The 25,477-nt window shown below is 54.8% G+C and overlaps 1 protein-coding gene across 2 annotated transcripts in view; it reads right to left on the bottom strand.

Annotated features, from left to right (window-relative positions):
* Positions 1-797: 797 nt before the first annotated feature.
* LOC105494712 (collagen type VIII alpha 2 chain) overlaps positions 798-25,477 on the bottom strand; it is a 33,206-nt gene continuing 8,526 nt past the window's right edge. Inside the window, exons 2-4 of one of the 2 annotated variants that reach the window (XM_011763428.3) lie at positions 23,118-23,162; positions 5,641-5,843; positions 798-5,092 (exon numbers count right to left, since the gene is read on the bottom strand). In XM_011763428.3, the coding sequence (XP_011761730.1) occupies positions 3,174-5,092; positions 5,641-5,827 (2,106 nt within the window). In that variant the 5' untranslated portion in view covers positions 5,828-5,843; positions 23,118-23,162 and the 3' untranslated portion in view covers positions 798-3,173. Of the gene's footprint in view, positions 5,093-5,640; positions 6,020-23,117; positions 23,163-25,477 lie in introns of those variants that run through there. The other variant, XM_024796890.2, reaches the window with a different exon arrangement.

Raw genomic sequence — 25,477 nt, 5'->3', positions numbered from 1 at the left:
AAGCCTTTCCCTGCAAGGAAGTCTCACACAGCATGTTTTTAGAGATGGGATCTCACTCTATTGCACAGGCTGGTCTCAAACTCCTGGGCTCAGGCGATCCTCCCACCTTAGCCTCCCAAGTATCTGGGACTGGCATCCATTCTGAAGAAAAGAAAATTGAAAGGGAGAAGATGCCTCCCCTCAAATTCCAGGGACATTCTCTGAGCATCCAGCCTTAGTGGCTAGCCAAGCATGCGGAGTCTGCAGCTGGCCTGCGGTTTCAGCACTGTCGGGCACATCTGTTTCAGTGAAGATGGGGTTCTGGCCAGGCTGAGGACTCTTCAAAACATGGATTGCTTCAGGTCCACCACCCAGAGCCCCAGCGCCAGGGACAGATCTTTCATGGCTGAGCGTGGCAGGCTGTGAGCAGGTGCTTTCCGCCCAGGACAGCTCCCCCAACCTGTCTTCGGCACTGGGCCTGGCACTAGCCCAGCCCTTAGGAGCAAAGATTCATGATTTCATTCATAATTTGTATCAGATGTTGAAACTTGGCCCTTGGACTACTGAGCCAGCTGTCATGCTCCACTACCCCTGAGCGCTTGCAAGAATATTCCAGTAAAGATTGAACCATCGCCCCCAGCTCCAGCCACTACCTGCCTTTGGTTTCTTAAAATGCCTCTTGGCATTTGCCTGGTGCACGGCCTTGGCAGCTTATGCGCATCAGGCACTTCTGATGTGGTGGTGACAGAAATCCAGGTTAGGGAGCTGGTGAGGAGTGCACGATCCTTAAGAGCAGGCACATGAGCCCCAGAGAGCTTCCTGGACGCCTTACAGAACCCAGAGGCTTGAGATACCTCTGTGTCAGTACCAGTTTCAGCACAGTGCTGTTTTATACAACAGGTTTTATTGAGGTTGTGTCAATATAGTTAACACGGTTGCTTGTCTTTTCAAAAAGAAGTTCCATTTTCTTTGATTCCCAAGTGCATTTTTCCTGATCTTCTGTGATACAGGGCACATGATAGGTATATAGAGAGCTAAGCTTCCTATACCAAGTTAGAAGTGAAATGACTAGTGGAAAACATTTAAACTTTAATCTTAAAAAAAAATAGGAATCAGAATATAAAAATGCACAAGGTAATGTCGTTTTCATAGTTAAAATCTGACATTGTTTATCAAAGCTAGTCAGTTAAGTGGACACCTGCAACTCAAATCCCATAAACATTTTAGAAACGCCAACCACCCCTCCTGAAAGGCTTGAGGAATGAAATTCGGCAGAAGCTCAGCTCTGTGAAATAGCTCCCATTTTTTTTCTTGGGACCCTACTTAGTTCCCTGGGCTCCCATTGGGAGCTGATTAATTTCTGCCAATCAGAACCCATCCCTAACACATCAGATGATAGTGGCTTTGACCTAGGGAAGAAGAGGTTGAGCAAAGAACCTCCAACAGGTATGGTTTGAGAGTCCTTAGTTGGTTCTCTTGGGCGTTAGGTAGTAAGAAATCCACCAGGAACCCCAGCCAAAACCTTTTCAAGTGTCACTTGGGCAGATTTGGGTTTTCATTTCTCCTTTTGAAGAAGTGAGCAGTCAAACAGCCTGCTTTGTTGGGAGAAATTGTAGGCAGGGGAGGAGGGGCGGCAAGGAGCCTGAGGGAACCCACTGCTCAGCCAGTCAGAAGTCAGCAGCCATCCTTCATTTCAACATGGACCGCCTGGACATGGCCAGACTTGGAGCAGTGCAACAAGATCACAGACCGAAAGACCCCAGTTCACACTTGGTACAGGGAGTGGGGCTGGCCTGGCGAGGGCCGAGCGCGAGGCCCTGAAGTTGCGGGGAAAGTGGCCATCTTTGCACGGGCAGGAATATCTACCACGCCCAGCGCTAATCTCAGCTTTATCCACTCAGCTTGAACAAGGGACTGGGGTTGGCAGGGGCATCCTGCCCGTTTCCTGCAGAGGAGCTCCGATTGGGGAAAATGGCAGAAACGTCCAGAGCCAACTCATTCCAAAGGGAACTGCTGGCACCCTTTCTCTCCAAGCCTTAGCCTCCTGGGCCCTAGTCCTGCTTAGAACAGGAAATTGGAACCGGAGGGTGGAAGGAGAGGAAGCCCCCAAAGATGAACCCACCATATGGTTCTTATCAAGGAAAAGCAAGTGGGAGCTGTCCATCCCCCAGCTCGCATGCACCCTGTTGAGAGGGCCAAACGAGGGCTCTGCCTTGGGGACACCTGGCTGGGGTGGCAAAGATCCTCTTAACGATGTTGTATGAGAAAACGAGCCCGGCCCGCAGCAGGTAGAAGGGGAGAAAGGGAGGAGTGCTCATGTTTGGTCATGGTCGATTCCGCCTCTGCCACCATCTGTGCTAGACACTTCTAGACACTTCACAGAGGTTGATCTTTCTGACCCGTAGGTGTCCCAGGGGCCTCTGTGCTGCCCTCAAGCTAAACAGCCAAAGCTGGTGGGGGCAGCCCAGGAGAAACGGGGATGGATGTGAAGAGCTGCCTCCTGCCCCAGGTCTGTGCCCCGAGCCCTCACAAACCGCCTTCCCCATGGCTGCCACTGGAGCAGTGAAAGGGGGTTGCCCTTTCCCAGGGCAACAGGCACTGTGCCCGCCACGGACATGTCTGATGCCACAGCATCACCATGGGGGCTGCAGTCCTGGCAGGGCGTCCACACTCGTCACCTCAATGGTCCCCTCTTCTCCCTTTCCCTTGGAGGGAAACCCCACAGTCCTTAGTCCACTGTTATATGCTGGAGGTCCCACGGGGAGCTGGAGGAGTCCCAGCCAAGGGCTGTGAGGGAGGCCGTGCCCCATTCCTCCAGCAGGTGCCATCAGGGAGCCAGTGGGAAGGGCCATCTCCCCAGGTGGCGGGGTGGGGAGCTGGGCTCCCTCTCAGCTCGTTCAGGGCCCAGCAGAGGCCAGGACTCACAAGGGGCTGGGCTGTGTACCCCAGGGCCCATGGGGTGCAACCCTGACACTGCACAGACATTTGGGGGAAGGAAACTCAGGCCAGCCCCTTCCAGAAACAATCTCAACCTGCATGCAGGGAGAAAGCAAGTCACTCTCCTCGGGCCAAGGCCACGGCTGCCTCTGTTCAGCTTTTGGTTTTTTTTTTCTTTAAATGGAGGTTCTTTGTAACTGAAAAGGTCGCTCTACCACTAAAGAGGAGGAGGCCAGGGCAGCAGGGCCCCCCGCGGGTTATGTGGGGCAGAGCAAGAATCCTGAAAAGGAGGAGTGGATGTACTCCGTGGAGTAGAGGCCGTTGGCCTGGTCCGACGGCATCTGCACCCAGACCTGGTCGTTGGGCCGCAGCTGGAGCACGGCCCCGCCAGATGCCTGGTCCAGGTAGCCCTTCTTGTATTCATCGTAGGTATAGGTGGCCGGCACGTTGTTCTTGTACAGGGCCACCCACACGTTGGTGCCCTTGACGTGCACATGGTAAGCAAAGTAGTAGACGCCGCCCACAGGGCAGGTGAAGATGCCAGTGGCTGGGTTGTAGCCGCTGTGGCCATTGTAGAGAGTCCGGTCAAATTTCACAGGCATGCCCGAGGCGGGGAAGGGCGAGGTGAGCACTGCAGTGAAGGCCGGTGTGGCATGGGCAGACAGCTCGCCCAGCCCAAATTGTGGCTTGCCCCCCTTGCCCAGCACGGCGCCCTCCACACCGCCGTTGGGCAGGTGCAAGCCTGCAATGCCAGTCTCATCGAAGGCCCCAGGGGCACCAGGGGGTCCCGGAGGCCCGGGAGGCCCAGGAGGGCCTGTGATTCCAGGGGAGCCAGGGACCCCTGGGGGCCCCGTGGGCCCAGCCGTGCCAGGTTCCCCTGCTTTCCCCTCTCCAGGGGGCCCTGGCAGGCCTGGTTCACCCTTCAGGCCTGGCAGACCTTGAGGCCCAATAGGGCCAGCTGGACCCTGGAGTCCTGGGATTCCTGAGGGACCCCTCAGGCCAGGCTGCCCAGGGAGCCCCAAGTCACCTTTCTGCCCCAGGGCTCCTGCCACCCCTGGTCCTCCAGGTCGGCCTGTGAAACCCGGCTCACCCTTGGGCCCAGTTGGTCCAGGGGGTCCATGGGCCCCAGGAAGTCCCCTCTCACCTGGGAGCCCTGGTTTCCCAGCCAGGCCACTAGGCCCCTGGTCACCTCGAATGCCAGGCACTCCTGGGGGTCCTCCAGGCCCTGCCTCACCCTTAGGCCCAGGGGGGCCACGTCTGCCAGGAAGCCCTGCAGACCCAGGAAGTCCAGGGGGACCCCCAAGACCCTGTGGGCCCTGCTCCCCTGGCTCCCCATCCTCCCCTGGCTCACCCCTGTCCCCCAAGAGCCCTGGGACCCCAGCTGGGCCCCTATCCCCCTTGGGGCCTGGCAGTCCTGGCATCCCATAGCCAGTGGGGCCTATCAGCCCAGGGGGGCCCCGGGTCCCTGGTTCCCCTTTGGCCCCTGATGGGCCCTGTGGCCCTGGCAACCCTGCTGCCCCTGGGACCCCCACACCATCTACTCCAGGGGGTCCTTTTGGGCCCACAGCGCCTGGCTCCCCCCTGGGGCCTGGAACTCCAGGAGGCCCAGACTCACCCTTGTCTCCTGGGGCCCCAGGAAGCCCATCCAAACCGGGTTTGCCTAAGCCAGCTGCACCAGGGAGGCCCGGGGGACCAGGGGCACCCCCCTGCCCTGGGGCCCCAGGCAGCCCGGGCTGGCCCACTCCATGATCCCCCTTGAGGCCTCGATCACCTGGGGGCCCAGGCTCCCCCTGGGGCCCTGGCTCCCCCTGGAATCCTGGGGGTCCTGGCACCCCCTGGGCACCTGGTTTTCCAGGGATAGTAATGCCTGAGGGGCCCGGGAGGCCAGGGGGTCCTGGGGGCCCCCGGAGGCCCTGGTCCCCTCGTATTCCTGGCTCCCCCCGAAGCCCCGGCTGCCCTGGTGGTCCGACTTTGCCAGGAAGCCCTGGGGGACCAGCCTTGCCCATCCGGGAGAAGCCAGGGGGGCCAGCAGGGCCAGGCTGCCCATGGAGTCCTGGCTTTCCCGTGCCTGGTTTTCCTGGGAAGCCGGGGGGACCAGGGGGACCCCGAGGCCCAGGCTTCCCGGGGGGGCCAGGCTCTCCCTTCAGGTCCATTGGCAGCAGCGGTAGAGGCATTTCTAAGAAAGAAAGAGAAGGGGGCAGTCAGGGGCCTGAACTGTGGGGACAGCGGACCCCATCTACCCCTTCCCCATTCCAGTATGAGGTACGCGGGAGAGGAAGAATGGGGCTGCCCCTCCTTGCTCTCATGGAAGACGGGCTTTGGGGGTGGTTGGGGGCGACAGGGTGTCCTCACCAAGGGCTCCTAACACCCAACCTACCCAGGCTGGGCCTCCTCCATGAGCCTGGCTGATTCTCACCTCTCATCCCTGCATGACCTGAAGGTGGAGTGGCCACCAGGTGGCACCAGCAGCCCACCTTAGAGCCGGTGGGAGCAGAGCCCCACCTCCCAACTTCCCAGTTCATCTGCCCCTGGGAAGACCACCTGTGCCAGCCAACTGCACCCGTTTCCAGGCCCTCTGGGGTATTAGGAAAAACAGTGGAGGTGGGAAGATTGGTGAGGAATGAGGGGCTGTGGGGGGCACCTGAGATCTGATGGCTGTCAGGGAGGCAGGGGATTCGGGGGTTGGGAGCGATTTGAGGCACTGTGCGGTGAGGAGGCTCTCACCCAGGTACTGGCCTTTGCCCTCACGGAAGGGCGGTCCCACAGGTCCTTTCTGCATGGGCTGGATGTACTTCACCGGGGCATAGCCTGCTGCCCCGCCGGCCCCGCCACCAGAGGACGCCCGCGGCCCACACCCCAGCACCAGTAGCAGCAGCAGCAGCGAAGACAGGGGTGTCAGAGTCCCCCGCATGGCGTCCGCGGACGTGCTGCAGAGAAGAACAGAGAAAGTCATCAAGCCAGCCCTCGGGCACCAGACCCGGGGTCACCAAAAGATCAGAATTTAGAGATTACACTCCATTTTAGTCAAAAGACTGAGAAGCAATTCCGAATTTAGATATTATTCACAAGCAATTTCCAAAGTCGTGGGGGTCTGCCTAAGCCACCTCCTAAACTTCTTCAGACCATGCCTGTGGCTGTGCATCTCCCCCACCATCTCCGAGGGCCCAGCCTCCCCAGGACAGCGCCTCCTCAAAACCAGCCAGCCACTCTCTGAAGCCAGGCGTGCCTTCTAGAGCAGTCTGACCTCCCCTGCTAAAAGCTCTTGGATGTCAACACCCATTTCCATTGCTGGGCCAGCTGTCTGCCAGGCACTAGGCTGAGCTCTTAGGGACATGAACTCACTTAATGCTCAAAACACTTTAACAAAGTATTATTATTGTCATCTCCATTTTCCAGATGATAAAACTAAAGCAAAGGCCTTGAGGAAGCAGAGCTAGGATTTGTCTTAGGTCTGTCTGACTCTACCTTCTGCTGATGCTCTTCTGGACTCCCTGCCACACACATTTGGGATCAAGTCTATGGTGCTTACTATAGCATTCAAGGCTTTTTTTTTTTTTCCTGAGACATAATTTTGCTCTCCCAGTGCAATGTGCAATGGCACCATCCTGGCTCACTGCAACATCCGCCTCCCAGGTTCAAGTGATTCTCATGCCTTAGCCTCCCAAGTAGCTGGAATTATAGGCATGTGCCACCACGCCTGGCTTTTTTTTTTTTTTTTTTTTTTTTTTTTTTTTTGAGACGGAGTCTCACGCTGTTGCCCAGGCTGGAGTGCAGTGGCGCGATCTCGGCTCACTGCAAGCTCCGCCTCCTGGGTTCACGCCATTCTCCTGCCTCAGCCTCCTGAGTAGCTAGGACTACAGGCGCCCGCCACCGCGCCGGGCTAATTTTTTGTATTTTTAGTAGAGACGGGGTTTCACTGTGGTCTCGATCTCCTGACCTTGTGATCCGCCCGCCTCGGCCTCCCAAAGTGCTGGGATTACAGGCTTGAGCCACCGCGCCCGGCCTTTTTTTTTTTTTTTTTTTTTTTTTTTTTTTTTTTTTTTGAGATGGAGTCTCACTCTGTCACCCAGGCTGGAGTGCAGTGGCGCCATCTCGGCTCACTGCAAGTTCCACCTCCCGGGATCACGCCATTCTCCTGCCTCAGCCTCCCGAGTAGCTGGGACTACAGGCGCCCGCCACCACGCCCGTCTCCTTTCTTTTGTATTTTTAGTAGAGACGAGGTTTCACCGTGTTAGCCAGGATGGTCTCCATCTTCTGACCTTGTGATCCACCCGCCTCGGCCTCCCAAACTGCTGGGATTACAGGCGTGAGCCACCGCGCCCGGCCAATTTTTGTATTCTTAATAGAGATGGGGTTTCGCCATGTTGTCCAGGCTGGTCCCGAACTCCTGACCTCAGGTGATCTGGTTGCCTCAGCCTCCCAAAGTGTTAGGGTTACAGGCATGAGCCACTGCGCCCAGCCTGCATTCAAGGCCTTTCTAACCTACTCTGTGCCTGTGTCTCCAACTCTATTGCCTGCTATCCCTTTCTTTACCCCTCACCTCCCCACACCTCCACCCAGTAAACCAGAACTTGAAGTTCCCAGGCACCGGGCACCTTAATACTTCTGGCCTTTGCGCCTGCTATTTCTCTGCCTGCGATGTTATCTTCCTCCCCTACTCATCTTTTATGGCCCTGGGAAGCTGTCATCCCTTCCTCTATAAAGCCTCGCTTCTTTGTGCCCTGACCTATGCTTGTCACAGCATTTGGCTCAACTCAGAGAACAAAGCTTGGGTGGGGAAGAAGCACAGACTCCGGAACCGGCCAGGCAGTCTTCCCCTTCCCCTTCCCAGCTGCGGGAGCCTGGGCAGGAGGTCTCCTCATCCGTGAAATGAGAAAGGATGTCCACACAATAACCTGTATGTGAATGTGCATAAGAGCCATATTCACAGCAGCCAAAAGTAGAGACAATGCAAATGTCCATGGACAAAGAAAATGTGGTACCGCCATACAATGGAATATTACTCAGCAATGAAAATGAATGAAGTACAGGCTGGGCATGGTGGTGTGCACCTGCAGTAGTCCCAGCTACTCGGGAGGCTGAGGTGGGAGGATTGCTTGAGCCCTGAATTTAAAACCAGCCTAGGCAACATAGCAAGACCCCAGATTTAAAAATATATCTATAAATAGGCTAAGCACAGTAGCTCATGCCTGTAATCCCAGTATGTTAGGAGGCAGAGGCGGGTGAATTGCTTAAGCCCAGGAGTTTGAGACTAGTCTGGGCAACCTGGTGAAACCCCATCTCTACAAAACAAACAAACAAAAAATTAGCCAGGTGTGGGCGTGCTGTGGTCCCAGCTACTCAGGGGCTGAAGAGGGAGGATCACTTGAGCCCAGGAGGTGGAGATTGCAGTGAGCTGCACTCCAGCCTGGGCGACAGAGTGAGACCTCATCTCAAAAAATATATATATAAGAGGAAGGAAGTCTTGACACCTGCTACAACACAGATGAGTCTTGAAAACAGTGAAAAGCGAGATACAGAATGCACATGTTGTGTGATCCCATCTCTATGAAATGGCCAGAATAGGCAAATCCATAGAGACAGAAAGTGGATCAGTGGCTGCCTAAGGCTGGGGGAGGAGGAGATGGGAAGTGACGACTAATGGGCCCAGGGTTTCTTTTAGGGGAGATGAAAATGTTCAAAAAATCATTGTGGTGATAGTTGCACAGCTCTATGAACACAGTAAAAAAAACACTGCAGTGTACACTGAATGGGCCAATTGTATGATGTGTGAATTGTATCTCTATAAAGCTGGGGGTTTTTTGTTTTGTTTTTTTTGTTGTTGTTGTTGTTGTTGTTTTTGAGATGGAGTCTTGTTCTGTCGCCTAGGCTGGAGTGCAGTGGTGCCGTCTCTGCTCACTGTAAGCTCTGCCTCCTGGGTTCAAGAGATTCTCCTGCCTCAGCTTCCTGAGTAGCTGGGATTACAGGGGTACAGGGGCCTGCCACCATGCCCAGCTAATTTTTTGTATTTATAGTAGAGATAGGGTTTCACCGTGGTCTCGATCTCCTGACCCTGTGATCCGCCCGCCCCGGCCTCCCAAAGTGCTGGGATTACAGGCGTGAGCCACCATGCCCGGCCTGTTGGATCTTTATATACATTTACTTATTGATTCCTCACAGTAACCCTATGAGGTATGTGCCTTCACTCTTGCCATTTTACAGATGAGGGAACAAAAGGTTGTATGCAGGTGGGGTGCAGTGGCTAATGCCTGTAATCCCAGGCAGTGTCTTGGACAACATAAAACCAAAAAACAGTTGTGTGAGGTAATCAAAGCTACACAATTACTAAGTGCCAGAGCCAAGGTTCCAACTCCAGTAATCCAGCTCTGGATCTATGCTCTTAAATACACCACACAGCCTCTCACCGAGGCAGTAATTTAAGTCCTCAGAATTGATGTGATTTATTTCAGAATTGTGAGTCAGAAGGGCAAATGATCATCCTCAGGAATACCAGCATCTAGCCCGGTGCGGTGGCTCACACCTGTAATCCCAACACTTTGGGTGGCTGAGGTGGGTGAATCACTTGAGGTCAGGAGTTTGTGACCAGCCTGGTCAACATGGTGGAAACCCAGTCTCTACTAAAAATACAAAAATTAGCTGGGCGTCGTGGCGTGAACCTATAATCCCAGCTACTTGGGAGGCTGAGGCAGGAAAATTGCTTGAACCCAGGAGGCAGAAGCTGCAGTGAGCCAAGATTGTCCCACTGCACTCCAGCCTGGGGGACAGAGTGAGATCCGTCTCAGGAAAAAAAAAAAAAAAAAAGGCATCTAAAGCCAAGGTGGCAAACAGGTGGCTCAGGGGTTGAATTCTGCTCTCTTTTTCTTTTTTGAGATGGAGTCTCAGTCTTTCGTGCAGTCTGGAGCACAGTGGCGTGATCTCAGTTCACAGCAACCTCCACCTCCCGGGTTCAAATGATTCTCCTGCCTCAGCCTCCGGAGTAGCTGGAATTATAGGCATGTTCCACCACGCCTGGTTAATTTTTGTATTTTTTAGTAGAGACAGGGTCTTGCCATGTTGGCCAGGCTGGTCTTGAACTCCTGACTTCTAGTGATCAGCTTGCCTCAGCCTCCCAAAGAGCAGGAATTACAGGCGTGAGCCACTGCACCTGGCCTAAAGCTGTTATTTTATTTCGTTTTTGGATACGCAGTGTCACTCTGTTGCCCAGACTGGAATACAGTTGGCACAATCATGGCTCACTGCAGCCACGGCCTCCCAAGCTCAAGCAATCCTCCCACCTCAGCCTCCCAAGTAGCTGGGACCACAGGCACGTGCCACCATGCCTGGCTAATTTTTTCTATTTTACGTAAAGACAGGGTCCCACTGTGTTGCCCAGGCTGGTCTCAATCCCCTGGGCTCAAGCAGTTCTCCCACTTTGGCCTCCAAAATTTCTGGGATTATAAGCATGAGCCACCATGCCCAGCCAGAAAGTTTTTTTGATTTTGTTTTCTGAGACAGGGTCTTGCTCTGTTGCCCAGGCTGGAGTATAGAGGCAGAATCACAGTTCACTGAATCCTCGACTTCCTGGGCTCAAGCGATCCTCTCATCTCAGTCTCCAGAGGAGCTGGAACTACAGGCATATGCCACCAGGTTCAGCTATAAAAAGAAATTTTTTTGTACAGACGAGGTCTCACTTTGTTGCCCAGGCTGGTCTCAACCTCCCAGGCTCAAGTGCTCCTCCCGCCTCAGCCTCCAGAGTAGCTGGGGCCACAGGCATGCGCCACCATACCTGGCTAATTTTTTCTATTTTTCGTAGAGACAGGGTTTTACCATGTTGTCCAAGCTGGTCTCGAACTCCTGGGCTCAAGCGATCCTCTCACCTCAACCTCCCAAAGTGTTGGGATTACAGGCGTGAGCCACAGCACCACACCTGTTTTTTGTTTGTTTGTTTGTTTTTGAGATGGAGTCTCGCTCTGTTGCCCAGGCTGAAATGCAGTGATGTGATCTTGGCTCACTGCAAGCTCTGCCTCCCGGGTTCACGCCATTCTCCTGCCTCAGCCTCCCAAGTAGCTGAGACTACAGGTGCCCGCCACCACACCCAACTAACTTTTTGTATTTTTAGTAGAGATGGGGTTTCTTTTTTTTTTTTTTTTTTTTTTTTTTTTTTTTTTTTTGAGACGGAGTCTCGCTCTGCCACCCAGGCTGGAGTGCAGTGGCCAGATCTCGGCTCACTGCAAGCTCCACATCCCGGGTTCACGCCATTCTCCTGCCTCAGCCTCCCGAGTATCTGGGACTACAGGCGCCCGCCACCTCGCCCGGCTAGTTTTTTGTATTTTTTAGTAGAGACGGGGTTTCACCGTGTCAGCCAGGATGGTCTCGATCTCCTGACCTCATGATCCGCCCGTCTCGGCCTCCCAAAGTGCTGGGATTACAGGCTTGAGCCACCGCGCCCGGCCGAGATGGGGTTTCAACGTGTTACCCCGGATGGTCCTGATCTCCTGACCTTGTGATCCGCCCGCCTCAGCCTCCCAAAGTGCTGAGATTACAGGTATGGACCACCGCACCAGACCCACATCTGTTTTTTTTTTTTTCTTTCCTTTTCTTTTTTTTTTGAGACAGAATTTCGCTGCCGTCACCCAGGCTGGAATGCAATGGCACAATCTCGGCTCACTGCAACCTCTGCCTCCTGGGTTCAAGCTATTCTCCTGCCTCTGCCTCCAGAGTAGCTGGGATTACAGGCGCACACCACCACGCTGGGCTAATTTTTGTACTTTTAGTAGAGAGGGGGTTTCACTGTGTTGGCCAGGCTGGTCTCAAACTCCTGACCTCAGGTGATCCACCCACCTCAGCCTCCCAAAATGCTGGGATTACAGGCGTGAGCCACCACACCCAGCTCCCACCTGTTATTTTTTCAAAGTGGGTTAACCAGGCACTGTGGCTCATGCCTGTAATCCCAGCACTTTGGGAGGCTGAGGCAGGCAGATCACCTGAGGTCAGGAGTTCAGGACCAGCCTGGCCAACATGATGAAACTCCATCTCCACTAAAAACACAAAAAATGGCCCGGCGGGGCAGCAGGCACCTGTAATCCCAGTTTCTTGGGAGGCTGCAGCAGGAGAATTGCTTGAACCCGGGAGGCAGAGCTTGAGGTGAACCGAGATTGTGCCATTGTACTCCAACCTGGGTGACAAGAGCAAAACTCCGCCTCAAAAAATAAAAAATAGGCTGGGCACAATGGCTCATGCCTGTAAATCTCAGCACTTTGGGAGGCTGAGGTGAGTGGATCACCTGAGGTCAGGAGATCGAGACCATCCTGGCCAACATGGTGAACCCTCATCTCTACTAAAAATACAAAAATTAGCTGGACATGGTGGCATGCACCTGTAGTCCCAGCTACTCAGGAGGCTGAGGCAGGAGAATCGCTTGAACCAGGGAGGTGGAGTTTGCAATGAGCCGAGATCGTGCCACTGCACTCCAGCCTGGTAACAGAATGAGACTCTGCCTCAAAATAAATAAATAAATACATTAATTAATTAATTAAAAATAAGTGGGTTAAAACCTGCTTCTTGGAACTGCTGTGACAGGTAGAGATTTCGCGCCTGGCTCAGAGTGGGCTCCCATTATTCGAAGGAGGTTCCATTTGGTGTTTTTCACACCCGAGGAAAGTCCCACTTCCCCTCCAATTCCTGGTCTGGGCTCCCCTCACCCTCCGCAGGGACCTCTCTGCACCTGTGCCTGGCCACAAGCGGAGTTCGAGGGGGGGTTGTGCGCGTCTGGGGATGTGTGCGGGGAGAAGGCCTCCCTCGGGCCAGGCTGGGTCTGGGCTTGAGGTCCCTGTTTCTCCAAGCCCAGGATCACATGGAACTTTGCGGGAATGAATGCAGGGCTCCAGAGAAGATCCACGGACCTGTCAGCTCTCATGTTCGAATCCCAGTTCTACCACCAACCCACTCTGTAACCTCAGGTGAGTCATTTAACCTTCCTGAGCTTCGGCATCATAGTAATACCTGACACATCTGTCCCTGTGTGCCAAGGAGCGATCCAGGCCTCAAAGGCCACAGCTCACTTTAATCCCCTCAACGAACCCATGAAGATCCTGCAGTTATTACCCCCATTTTACAGAGGAAGGAATGGAAGCTCCAACTATAAGAGTCTAAGTGTCAGCTGAGGCCTCGCCCAGAGCCTCCCCTCAGCATAGGCCACCCACCTCACCTTGCTCTGATTGATGGCAGAACCCATCGAGGCCACGTTACACAGGCCTGACCCACTGGGGAATGCTGCTGGGGCACCTTGCCAGGCACTGGCCTCATGCTTTACATGGAATCCTCATACAAGCCTGTGAGGTATGTTATCCCTGTTTTAGAGATGAGGAAACTGGTCGGGCATGGTGGCTCACACTTGTAATCCTAACACTTTGGGAGGTCTAGGCAGGAAGATCACTTGAGCCCAAGACTTTGAGATCACTCTGGGCACATAGTGAAACCCTGTCTCTACCAAAAAAATTAAAAAGTTAGCCAGACATGGTGGCGCGGGTCTGTAGTCCTGGCTACTCAGGAGGCTGAGGCAGGAAGATCACTTGAGCCCAGGAGGTAGAGGCTGCAGTGAGCCATGTTTGTGCCACTGCACTCCAGCCTGAGCAGCAGCAAGACCCTGTCTCACAAAAAAAAAAAAAAAATAGAGACAGAGAGAGATGAGGAGGCAGGGCGCAGTGGCTCACCTGTAATCCCAGCACGTTGGGAAGCCGAGGCAGGCGGATCACCTGAGGTCAGGAGTTCAAGACCAGCCTGGCCAACATTGTGAAACTCCGTCTCTACTAAAAATACAAAAAATTAGCCAGGCATGGTGGACGGACGCCTGTAGTCCCAGCTACTCGGGAGGCTGAGGCAGGAGAATGGCGTGAACCTGGGAGGCAGATCTTGCAGTGAGCCGAGATCACGCCACTGTGCTCCAGCCTGGGCGACAGAGCGAGACTCCATCTCAAAAACAAAAAACAAAAAACAAAAACAATATAAGCCAAGCATGGTGGCTGTAATTCCAGCTACTCGGGAGGCTGAGGCTGGAGAATCACTTGAACCCAGGAGGCAGAGGTTGCAGTGAGCTGAGATGGCACCGCTGCACTCCAGCTTGGGTGACAGAGAGAGACTCTGTCTCAAAAAATAAAAAATAAATTACAAAATAAAAAAAAAACAAGAGATGAGGAAACCGCCTGAGGGGGCCACTCACCAAAAGCATCACAGTGAGAGCCTAAGGCCAGGCAGTCCGAGTCCTGAGTTCCAGCCCCTAACCACCACACCGTCCCCACTCTCCTGTGCAGGGGAAGGCCCTCCTGCACTGGCCACCCGAGCTCGGGGGCTTCCCACATGTGCACAGAACCAGAATGTTCTTCTTGGCGCGTGGGCAGGGGGATGGGGGAGCAGATGGAAGGGGCAGAGTGTGTGGCAGGAAGTTGAGGGAGGGGAGGGGCTGCTCTGGCCTGGTTAGCCCATGGTCAAGGTCATGACACCACCACAAGAGGATCCAGAACAACCCTGACCTCTGGGGGTCAGGAGTGATGGAGGGCACAGCTGGGAGGGTGCTCGGGGTGCTCGCGGCAAAGAGGGCTTCGAGGAGCTCAGGCAGCGGGTCGCCAAAAGAACAACCCCAAGTGCAGCCAGGAGCCCAGGTGGCCCTCCCACAAGCTGCCCACCTTTCCTCCCTCCTTGGTAATGTGGGTCCTCCAGCAAGTGTCCTTGACCCACCCTCTTGGCTCCCTGAATTTGCCGCATCCCAGACCCTTCCATTCTGCACTGTGTTCCTCTCGCTGAGGTCAGATCTGATGCCAGGACTCCAAAGAGGTGTCGTCATGAGTGAGGAGGGTCTGAGTGAGGACTGCAGCTGGAAGACCAAGTGTCAGGAACCGCCATGAGGCTTTACACGCAACAGTGTCCCTGGGCAAGAGGTGCTAGTCCACAAATGAGGAGACTCAGGGATTTCCGAAGAGGCCCATTAAGAACCTGAGCTCAGCTAGGCGCAGTGGCTCACACCTGTAATGCCAGCACTTTTGGGAGGCTGAGATGGGAGGATCACTTGAGCTCAGGAGTTCAAGACCAGCCTGGGCAATGTAGTGAGACCTTATCTCTACTAAAAATTTAAAAAATTACCCAGGCATGGTGGTGCACCTGTAGTCCCAGCGACTTGGAAGGCTGAGGTGGGAGGATCGCTTGAGCCTGGGAGTTGGAGGCTGCAGTGAGCCTTGATTGCACCACTGCACTCCAGCCTGGGTGACAGAGTGAGACCCTGTCTCAAAATAAAAATAAAAATAAAAATAAAAAACCCGAGCTCCTAGCCACTCTGATGTAGTGCCATGGAGGGAGAGCAAGGCAGAGAGCAACAGCAGAGAGAGACGCAAACAGAAGAGTCTCTCTTCCAACTCCAAGCGCCTGTGGGCTTGAGGGGAGGCTCACCCTAGCTCTTAGAGCTGGAACCTGGCATGCACCCATCTGGGTGGGGCTGGGGAGTGCGCACTGGCCCACAGCGGTGAGAAGGGTGTGTGTAGCCTATTCAAGGGACTGCAAAAGAAACGATCCCCGCTGGAATGGTGCAACCGGCAGCCAAGGGACGACGGTTTGCCTCCACCTCAGCACCACCAGAGCCACAGGGGCCTGGACACCTCTGACCCCCCGGCCCACCTGCCTCCTTTTCACTGCCCCCTGACCTCCCCGGCTTCCTGCACACAGGCTGGCCTTCCTGGGGCTCTCTGGCCTCGGTACATTCTGCCCTCTCGACACTTGGGAAACTGGCTGGACGCCTCCCTTGAGGCCTGCCGATACCCAAAGGTCCCCGTCATCGCTCTTGTTTCCTCCCCTAGCTCTCCAACTCTCTTCCTGCCACACTCCCCCACTCTGCCCTGTACAGGGCTTGGCTGGCACACAGAGATGCTCCACAGTGTTTGATGAACTTAATTCACCATCAGATTTAAAGGGCACACCAAAAACACACTCAGTCCTTTCCTCGGCTTTGCACAGATACATGTCACATTCGCCCAGGGAGTCCACTCCTCAGGTCCAAGGGGCTCATCTGGGCTAGAACGGGAAGATCGAGGAACACTCACATTGCCTCAATCATAGGACCTCAACTAAGAACCATCTGCTCTGGGATTAGAGGTGTGCAGGGGAGGACACTTCATCTGTGTGTTCCTTGCTCTCCCCATGGGGAACAGTGGCCAAGCAGGGCTGTCAGCGGTCAGAGGCAGGGCTCTGAGGCTCAAGCCTGCCTCTGCCTGTGACTGACTGTGTGACCCTGTGACCCTGGGTAAGCCATCACCCTCTCTGGTGACCTCTTGGGAAATGAAGGCAGGAAGAAGGCAGGGCTGGCAGGGGCATGGAGCCCGAGGTGGGACGCACACAGGAGACGCTGATTCAGAGGACGGCGCGGTGGCGGCCTCGGGTAGACGCGGTGTTTGGACAGCTGCAAGTCCTTAACGGGGATTTCCCCCCTTTTCAGCAAATCCCCATAAAACAGCATTTCGTCCAAGTCAGCATTTTGTGGCAGCCTGGGCCTCCTCCCAGGGAGGCCAAGGAGACCGGCTGGGAGTGGGGAGTGCTCCGGGGTCTTTCAGACCAATGGTGGCAGGGTGGCGGTGGTGTGCAGCAAATGGGCCCCAACAGAAATAATTGGCAAGAAGCAGACCCCTTCACTTCAGGCCCCCAGCAATGCCTGAAGAGGCGAAAGGACATCAGCTAGCAGGGACCCTCCCAGCAGTCCCGGTCTCCGAAACAGTCCTGTCCTAGGGGCGACCAGCAGAGGAGGGCTAGGTGGTAGCATGGAATTGAAAGACCTGCCCACTCTCCCATTCCAGTTCACAGGTGAGTGATCAGAGGTCTCAATAAAAAGGGGGGCCTGAGAGTTGCTGCCTCGGGACCCCAGGCACCCGCTAGATTCCCAGCGGACCGGCAGACCCCCACAGTGTGGGTGGACGAAACGCAGCCCTGAGCAGGCCCCTGCTGCTCCAAGCCCCCCACCCACCCCAGACGGAGCGGCTGCAGCTGAGGGAGCAGTGGGGGCACTCAGGCAGCCCCAGGGCCTGGCCAAACCACAGGTATGTTATGAGACGCTTCCTGTTGTGGAGACATTGCTACGGGATCCGGCTGCCCTGCTTGCTCACCCGCCCCGCGCTGCTGTCTCCTTGCTCCCCAGCCTTGCTTTCTGCACTCTTGCTGGGTCTCTACCCCTGACTCCTCTCTCCCCTCCTCCTTCTGGCTCTGTCTCTGTCATCACAACAGGTGAGCGGCACTTCTGGCTCAGGCCCTCCCTATCAGGGACCCAGCCCTGAGACCTCTAAGGCCCTCCTAGGTCCAGGCAGCCCCTGGACTCCCATTTCAGCACAGCTACTTACCAGCTGGGTGATCTTGGATGGGTGACTTAAACCCTCTGAACCTCAGTGTCCTCATCTGCAAAAAGGATTAACTGAGGGGCTGCTCTGCCTATGGAGTAACCACTCTTTTTTTTTTTTTTTTTTCTTTTGAGATGGAGCCAGGCTGGAGTGCAGTGGCACGATCTCAGCTCACTGCAACCTCCGCCTTCCAGGTTCAAGTGATTCTCCTGCCTCAGCCTCCCAAATAGCTGGGACTACAGGCGCCTGCCACCACACCCAGCTAATTTTTGAATTTTTAGTAGAGATGGGGTTTCACCATGTTGTCCAGGATGGTCTCGATCTCTTGACCTTGTGATCTGCCCACCTCGGCCTCCCAAAGTGCTGGGATTACAGGTGTGAGCCACCGCGCCAGGCCTTGGAGTAACCACTCTTTTTATTCCTTTACTTTTTTTTTTTTTTTTTGTGAGATGGAGTCTCGCTCTGTTGCCCAGACTGGAGTGCAGTGCTGTGATCTTGACTCCCTGCAAGCTCCACCTCCTGGGTTCATGCCATTCTCCTGCCTCAGCCCCTCGAGTAGCTGGGACTATAGGCGCCTGCCACCACGCCCAGCTAATTTCTTTTTGTATTTTTAGTAGAGATGGGGTTTCACCGGGTTAGCCAGGATAGTCTCGATCTCCTGACCTCAAGATCTGCCCGCCTCGGTCTTCCAAAGTGCTGGGATTACAGGCATAAGCCGTCACACCAGGCCTATTCCTTTACTTTCTTAATAAGCTTGTTCTCATTTAAAAGAAGAAAAAAAGGATTAACTGAGATGATCTAAGCCACCAGCCCCTCCATGTGTGCTGCCCTATCTTGCTACCCTGATGGCCTGGAAGTCCTCTCTTTACTCTAACTTCAATTCATCCTGCTGCAAAGCAACTTCTTTCCTTCATCTCTTCAAAAGCTCAGGTTACTTGCTGCCAAAGGTCAGGATCTTGTAAAATGAACTTTTTTTTTTTTGAGATGGAGTCTCACTCTGTCACCCAGGCTGGAGTACAGCGATGAGATCTTGGCTCACTGGAGCCTCCATCTCCTGAGTTTAAGCATTTCTCCTGCATCAGCCTCCCGAGTAGCTGGGATTACAGCTGGGTGCACCACCATACCCAGTTAATTTTTGTATGTTTAGTAGAGATGGGGTTTCACTATGTTGGTCAGGCTGGTCTTGAACTCCTGACCTCAAGTGATTCGCCTGCCTCAGCCTTCCAAAGTGCTGGGATTATAGGCGTGAGCCGCCATGCCTGGCCTGTAAAATAAGCTTCTAAAGTCAATTTTCTGGCTTTCTTGACCTTTTCCCGGACCATTCCTGAGATGAAACTGACCAGGGGCCACAAAGCCTGCTCAGGGCTAGGACTAAGTTATGGATCTCGGGGAGGAGCAGAGGAACCCTCCTCACCCACTGGGCATGACACCCACCCCAACTGCCCAGCTGGGCAGCTCCAGACTTCTCCAGGGTTCCTGAGCCCCACTACTCTCCCAGCTGGTAGAAACTGGGGAGCCCTTTCCCATCCTCCTTTCCTGAATCTCGGAAGAAAGAGCAAGGCCCAGGTCCTTCCACACCTCTTCCTCAGGGGCCTCTCACTGTGTGCCATTGCCTGCCCTCACCCCCTAGTCTCCAGCCTCTCCATCCACATGTTCACACAGGCCTGACCCCTCCCCAGCCACCTTCATCACTCCCCAGCCCTTCTCAGCCACGCCTCCTGCAAGAACGTTCTCCACCTCAGGCCCCACTCACTCCCCTCCACCTCTCACCTCCGGGTGCTCCACCTTGTCACCCTGCTCTTCTCCTTCTTTGAAAAGCTCCTCCTCAGAGTCTTATCTGCCCACTCTGCAGACCCAGGCTTGCCCAAGGAGCTGGCTCAGGCTTCATCTCTTCTCTCTGGATGTTTCTCCTATAGTGTCCAGCTCCCATCAGCTCCCACAGCGCCAACTCCATCACCGAGGACTCCCACATCTGTCTCCAGCTACTATGATGTCTCCCCTAAGCCTTTTTTTTTTTTTTTTTTTTTTTTTTTGGAAACAGTCTGCTCTGTCGCCCAGGCTGGAGTGCAGTGGTGCAACCACAGCTCACTGCAGCCTCAAACTCTTGGGTTCAGGCCATCCTCTTGTCTCAGCCTCCCAAGTAGCTGGGACTACAGGTGTAAGCTACCACACTGGACTAATTTTTAAGATTTTTAAGAGACAGGGTCTTGCCATGTCGCCCAGGCTGCTCGAGAACTCCTGGGCTCAAGTGATACTCCCACCTCGGCTTCCTGAGTCTCAGACTCTTGTATTCAACTATCAGCCGAGCATGTCCCCTGGCTGTCCCTCAGAGATCCCACCCAAACTGCTGTCATTATCTTCTCCCTCATTACCTGCTTCTCCCCAACCCAAGTGCCCTGTACCCCCGGGTGCCAAGACCAAAAATCTGAGCATCACTTCTGTTGTTGTTTATTTTTGTTTTAAGAGTAAACATCACTTCTGACCCTCCTTCCTTACAGGAAACCCTCTATGCCTTGGTGTACTCTTCTTTTCAGCCAACTCAACCCCTACTCATCACCTTTCTTGAGTGCCCTTGTACAGTAGCCAACCTGCACAACTGTACGTGACATCTCTCTTCCTTTCCCCCAAACTTCCAACCTTATCCTGTGGACTCTGCCTCCTCTATTTCTCTCACTTCTGTTCCTTCCCCTCCTTTCCCACAGTCTCACCCTAATGCAGACCTTGTATTCTCCCAAAACTCAGCCCAGTGCCCGGCACATCCCTGTCACTAAGTAAAAGTGTGTTAAATTAAGTGGCCACATTCTCTCCTGGATGATCATAAAAGTCTCTTGCCCAGTCCCCCAGCCCCAGCTTCTCTCTGTTTTCCCAACATAGCCTATGGAGACTCCCACAAGGCTTCTAACACCTTGGGCTGCATCTGGATGACTGGGACAGCCTATCACCATGCAGGCCCCATCCAGATTCGGTAGGCGTGGGATAAGGCCTAACATCTGCCTCTCTAACGAGCTCCCAGGGGATGCTGACGCTGCCTGTGAGCCACACGTTGGCACGGTTCTGCCCATGGCTCTCCCCTGCTCTGGATTTTCCAGTGGCTTCCTGGTACCAGCAGGATAAAGTCCATGTTATTCTGCAATTCACATGGCTTCCTGGAGGAGGAGGCACGCTTTAGACTCAGTAGAATGTGGACCAGTTAGGAAGGAGCGGGTAGAGAGATGGATGTTGAGCCCAGCAAAGCCCTGAGGTCACGTTTGGAGGCACACACTCTGGGTCTAAGAGTCATGTGGGTAAGGAGAGGGCCAGGGACCAGCTCAATGCAGGAGCCACCAGAGTGTGTGCTGCGCTCTCTGTGTCCCTCCTTCCACGGCTCTGTGTCACTGAACCCAGGCCTTTGCCTCCTGTGTGTCTCCGGCATCTCTCTCTGTGTGTCTCTCTCCTGTCTCTGTATCACTATCCCACCTGTCCACCCATCTCCGTCATTGTTTGTCCTTTTCTGTCCTCTACCATGTCCTGTGCCTAGGTCCCTTTCTAGGTTCCAGGCTCTGTAAATCTCTAGCTGTTGGTCACTGGGTGGGACCCTTGGGAAGGCCAGCACTGACAGTCCACACCTGCTCGTGTTAATGTCAGGTCTGGGTCTGACCTCCCTGGACAATGCCTGAGCAGCTCCACGAGATCTGGGAAGGGACTTGGGGACGTCCAGCCCATGAGCTGAGCTCTCTATCTGCTGTGCAGATGAGGACTGCCCCAAAGCCAAAGAGGAGCCTGGAATCTGGGAGCTGGAGGATGGAGGGAGGTGGCCAGATCAGGGCAGGGATCCCTGCGGGCCACCTTCTCACCCAGGTTGAAGGCAGGAGAGGAGTGCTGCCTTCTGCCCACCTGGTCTGCCCTACCAGACTTCAGTTCCACCTAACAGTCCCAACATCCATCATCCCTGCAAGTGAGGCTCCCAGACCACAAGTGGCCTCAGTTTCAGAAGTAGCATAAAGAGGCTTGAAGGAGAAATCAGAGTTCAACAGGCCCATGCGGGCAGGTGGCGGTGGGACAGTCCAAGCCGAAATCAGAGCAAATGACTGGATGAGGAAGACTTCCAGGGTAGGGGGGCATCCAAGGAGCAGTGAACCTGGGGCTCTGGAACTCGGGAGAGAGACATAGGCTAGAGGTAAAAATACAGGTTCGTGGCCAGGTGCGGTGGCTCACGCCTGTAATCCCAGCACTTTGGAAGGCTGAGGCGGGCGGATCACGAGGTTAGGAGATCGAGACCATCCTGGCTAACACAGTGAAACCCTGTCTCTACTAAAAATACAAAAAGTTAGCCGGGTATGGTGGCGGGCGCCTGTAGTCCCAGCAACCCGGGAGGCTGAGGCAGGAGAATGGCATGAACCTGGGAGGCAGAGCTTGCAGTGAGCCAAGATTGCACCACTGCACTCCAGCCTGGGCGACAGAGCGAGACTCTGTCTCAAAAACAAACAAACAAACAAACAAAACTACAGGTTCATTGGTGGGGTTGCTGCAGCCTGGAGGAGGCCCACGGACTCCCCCTTGGAGAACATGCCTACATTTAGGGAGTGAAAGGAGCCCACCACAGCCCTGGGCTCCTCCCCCAACACCCTAGGATCCAGACACCCCAGATGTCTCACTGCCTCCCTGTCCCTGCCTTTTCCTGCGTGATCCTCTCTGCTGGGTTGCTCTTTCTACCTTTTGCCTCCATGGAAACATATTAGTCCTCATTTAAGATCCAGTTCAAATGCCTCCTCCTCCAAGCAGCCTTCCCTGCCTCCCTCAGGCAGAACAGCTCCTTCTCCTGGGCACCCACCTGCATGAAAGCACCTCTTCCCCACCCCCACCTCCCTCCTGCCTGAGGCGGGCACAGGGCATGTGTTCAATGAAGCCTGTAGCCCAGGGGCTCCAGGTCCAGGCCTCTGACAAACCCACCTCCCTCATCCTGCCAAGCCCTCGGGTAGCTTATCGAAGGGCCAGTTTCTCTTTGTTGCTCTTCCTGAGTCCTTCTTGGTTCTGGGCTGGAGGGGTCTTGAACCAAACCACCCTCCTGCAGGTGACCAAGCCCCTGGCCTCTGCCCATCTCTGAGTCTAGGTTCTCTGCTGCTCCCCTAGGGAGGAGCATCTCGGGACAACAAAGTGCCCAGGAAGGTAAGAACAGTAGGGCAGGGGCAGAGGTAATAGAAGAGGCCTGGCAGTGGGCAGGCCCGAGGGCAACCATGTACCCTCAGGCAGGTAGCCAGGCAGCTGGTCCTTCCCCACCCAGGGACTCGGGCCTCAGCCGGGGCCGTCGCTTGCCTCCCGGCAGAGGCCTTGAGCTTCTGATGGGAACTGGACATCCGAGGGCCCCCACAGACCCAGCCACCCCCAGGCCTCAGGCAGGGGCAGGCGGGGCCTCCTCAGCCTCCAATCCCTCACCTTCTGGTTCACATTTGCAGCCTTTTCCGGAGCGCCACCCGCCGCCCGCTGCCTCCCCACGCCTGCCAAGATTCCTGGGCCTCTGCGGCTACCCTGCGTGGTGGCGGCGGCAGCAGCAGCAGGAGGGGCTGGGCTGGGCAGGGAGGGGGCCCGGCGGGAGCACAGCCAGGCCACTGCACCCAGGCTGGGCCAAGCAAACACGGCCCCGCCAAGGAGCCAGGCGAAATAGTTCACAAATGAGAAAAAGCTGCTTCCGAGTTGGGCCAGGGTTTTAAAGCCCAGGCTACAGGGAGCTGAGGTCACCTGCAAAAAGGGTGGCTCACCGGACACCCTGGGCCTGGGAGGGCTTCTGGTGCATCAGGAGGGAGTGAGGTTAGACAGCAATGAACACAGGCCTCATCCGGCCTGGGATATCAGAAAACCCCATCCCCAAACCTAGCTTACCTTTCAGGTCGGAGGGGCCTGGGAAGGTCCCAGCAGAGGCAGGGCCTGAGGATGAACAAGAGAAAGAGTGAGGCTACAGGGCAGTGGCTCACGCTTATAATCCCAGTACTTTGGGAGGCCAAGGTGGGAAGACTGCTTGAGTCAGGAGTTTGAGACCAGCCTGGGCAATATAGGGACACATTGTCTCTACTAAAAATTTTTAAAAAATTAGCTGGGCATGATGGTGCACACCTCTAGTCCCAGACACTTGGGGGTGGTATTGCTTGAGCCCAGGAGTTCAAGACTGCAGTAAGCTATGATTGCACCACTGCACTCTTGAGACAGGGCAAGACTCTGTTTAGGAAAAAAAAAAACAAAAAGGGAGGAACAGTGTGAGACAATGACATCAGGAGCCTGGGAAGCCTCCTGCCCTAACCCACAGCCACACCAGTGCCTGCCCCGGGCTTCTTACCAGAACCCCCTGCTGGAAACCCGGCCCCAACCTCAGTCTCTTCTCAGTTCCCTCCTCCCCTGAGGGAAGCAGGGTTTGTGCCCTCATACTCCACGACTCCATTCATTCAATGCACACTTAGCAATACCCACGGGGTGCCTGGCCCTGGATTCACGGAGTTCCTCCTGTCCTAGGGCCCAGGCTGAGGATGCCCCTCCTGTGTCCCAGGTTCCCATGCTGGAGAAGTCCCTCTCATATGTCAGTTCTGGTTTGGGGTGGCCCCTACTTTGGGTTAGGATCCCTGCTGGGGAAGCTTCTACTATATGGAGGACCCAAGCCTGGGCCATGGACCACAGAAGTGGTTCAACCCCATACCCTGCCCTGCCTTGTCCTGAAGGGCTGGGGGCATCAGACAAGCGGTCATCACACAATTGGCAAAGATCTCTGGGCTGTGGGAGCATGAAGCAGGGAACACTGCCGCCTTAAGCTTCCCCTGAAGGCTTCATGGAGAAAGGGACACTGGAGCTGGGTCCTGAAGGATGAATCAGAGTCTGAAAGGCAGACGAGGTGGCAGAAGGAATTTCAGGTAGTAATATACAGGGAAGGTCCAGAAGTGCTGTGGGACGGGGAGGCTGGGGCAACATGGTGAGGAAATCTGAATGCCATGCTTGCATTTCTCTGGAGAGCAATGGGGAGCCATCGAAGGTTATTTAGTTGGGGAAGTGATGTGGTCAGAGCCCTGGATGGCTGGGTCCCCATTTCTGCCTTAATCAGGCGTGGTGCCAGGATCTAATAAAAGCCCTACTCCAGGTCACATAGCTATACGCAAAGGATCCGGGGCTAAAGTCCAGACCCAGACATGACTCCGGGGTAGATGGGGAGGGGACGCCCAGCCAGCCCACCTGGCAGGGAGGCCTGTGGGCCGCGTCACTCTCTCCCACAGCTGCTTGCTTGCCTCTGCCTGCTCCCATGGAAACTCTGACATCCAGTCCTGTCTGTAGCTGCACAAGCAGCCAGATGCCAGAGCCAGCAGCTCCTAGGCCTCCTCTCCAACTCAGCTGAGCCCTGCCTCCATCCTGCCACTCTGAACACTATGACCCTGGAGCTGGGTCATGGGGCCACAGCCTGGATGATGGAGCCCAGGTAGGAGGACCCTCCAGCTCAGCTTAGCCCCAGCTTCTCTGGCCCCAGCCCCCTCCCCACACCATGAGACTCTGGGAGAAGAAATGACTTATGTTGGCTCTGGGCTTTGAAGGATGAACATGGATTTAACTGGTTGGTGGTGGGGAGAGGTGATCAGTCCTGGGCCAAGGGAACAGCATGTGTGAAAGTGTAAAAGCCCTGAATATATTCAGGGGATGGAGAGAATCCAAATAAAATAAACAAACACATGAACTAACTAATCAGAGCTAATATTCATTGTGTACCTACTGTGTGCCAGGTACCATTCTGGGTGTTCTCATGAATTATCTCATTTAATCCTCACAACAACCCAGTGACAAAAGTATTTCATCTTGCCTTTTTACAGATGAGAAAACTAAGGGCCAGAGAGGTTAAGTAACTGGCCCAACATCACACAGCTCATGAAAAGTAGAGCCTGGAGCTGGGCACGGTGGCTCACGCCTGTAATCCCAGTACTTTGGGAGGCCAAGGCAGGAGAATCACTTGAGCTCAGGAGTTTGAGTCCAGCCTGGGCAACATAGTGATACCCCTGTCTCTTAAAAAAAAAAAAAAAAGTAGAACCTGAATTAGAACCCTGGCTATGGGCTCCAAAGCCTAGGCTCTTCACCATACAGATGATTTGAGGAGAGGAGACCTGGCTGGGGTCAGACTGAGAAATGCCTTGAATATCAGGATCAGAGATGCAGGTCCTATCTAAAGCTGCTTCCCCATTCCCTTCCCCCATGTTAATGGTCAATAACAATGGTGT

This window comes from Macaca nemestrina, chromosome 1, assembly GCF_043159975.1.
Source record: "Macaca nemestrina isolate mMacNem1 chromosome 1, mMacNem.hap1, whole genome shotgun sequence".
NCBI classification, from domain to species: domain Eukaryota; kingdom Metazoa; phylum Chordata; class Mammalia; order Primates; family Cercopithecidae; genus Macaca; species Macaca nemestrina.
This window is presented reverse-complemented; position numbering and strand designations above follow the sequence as displayed.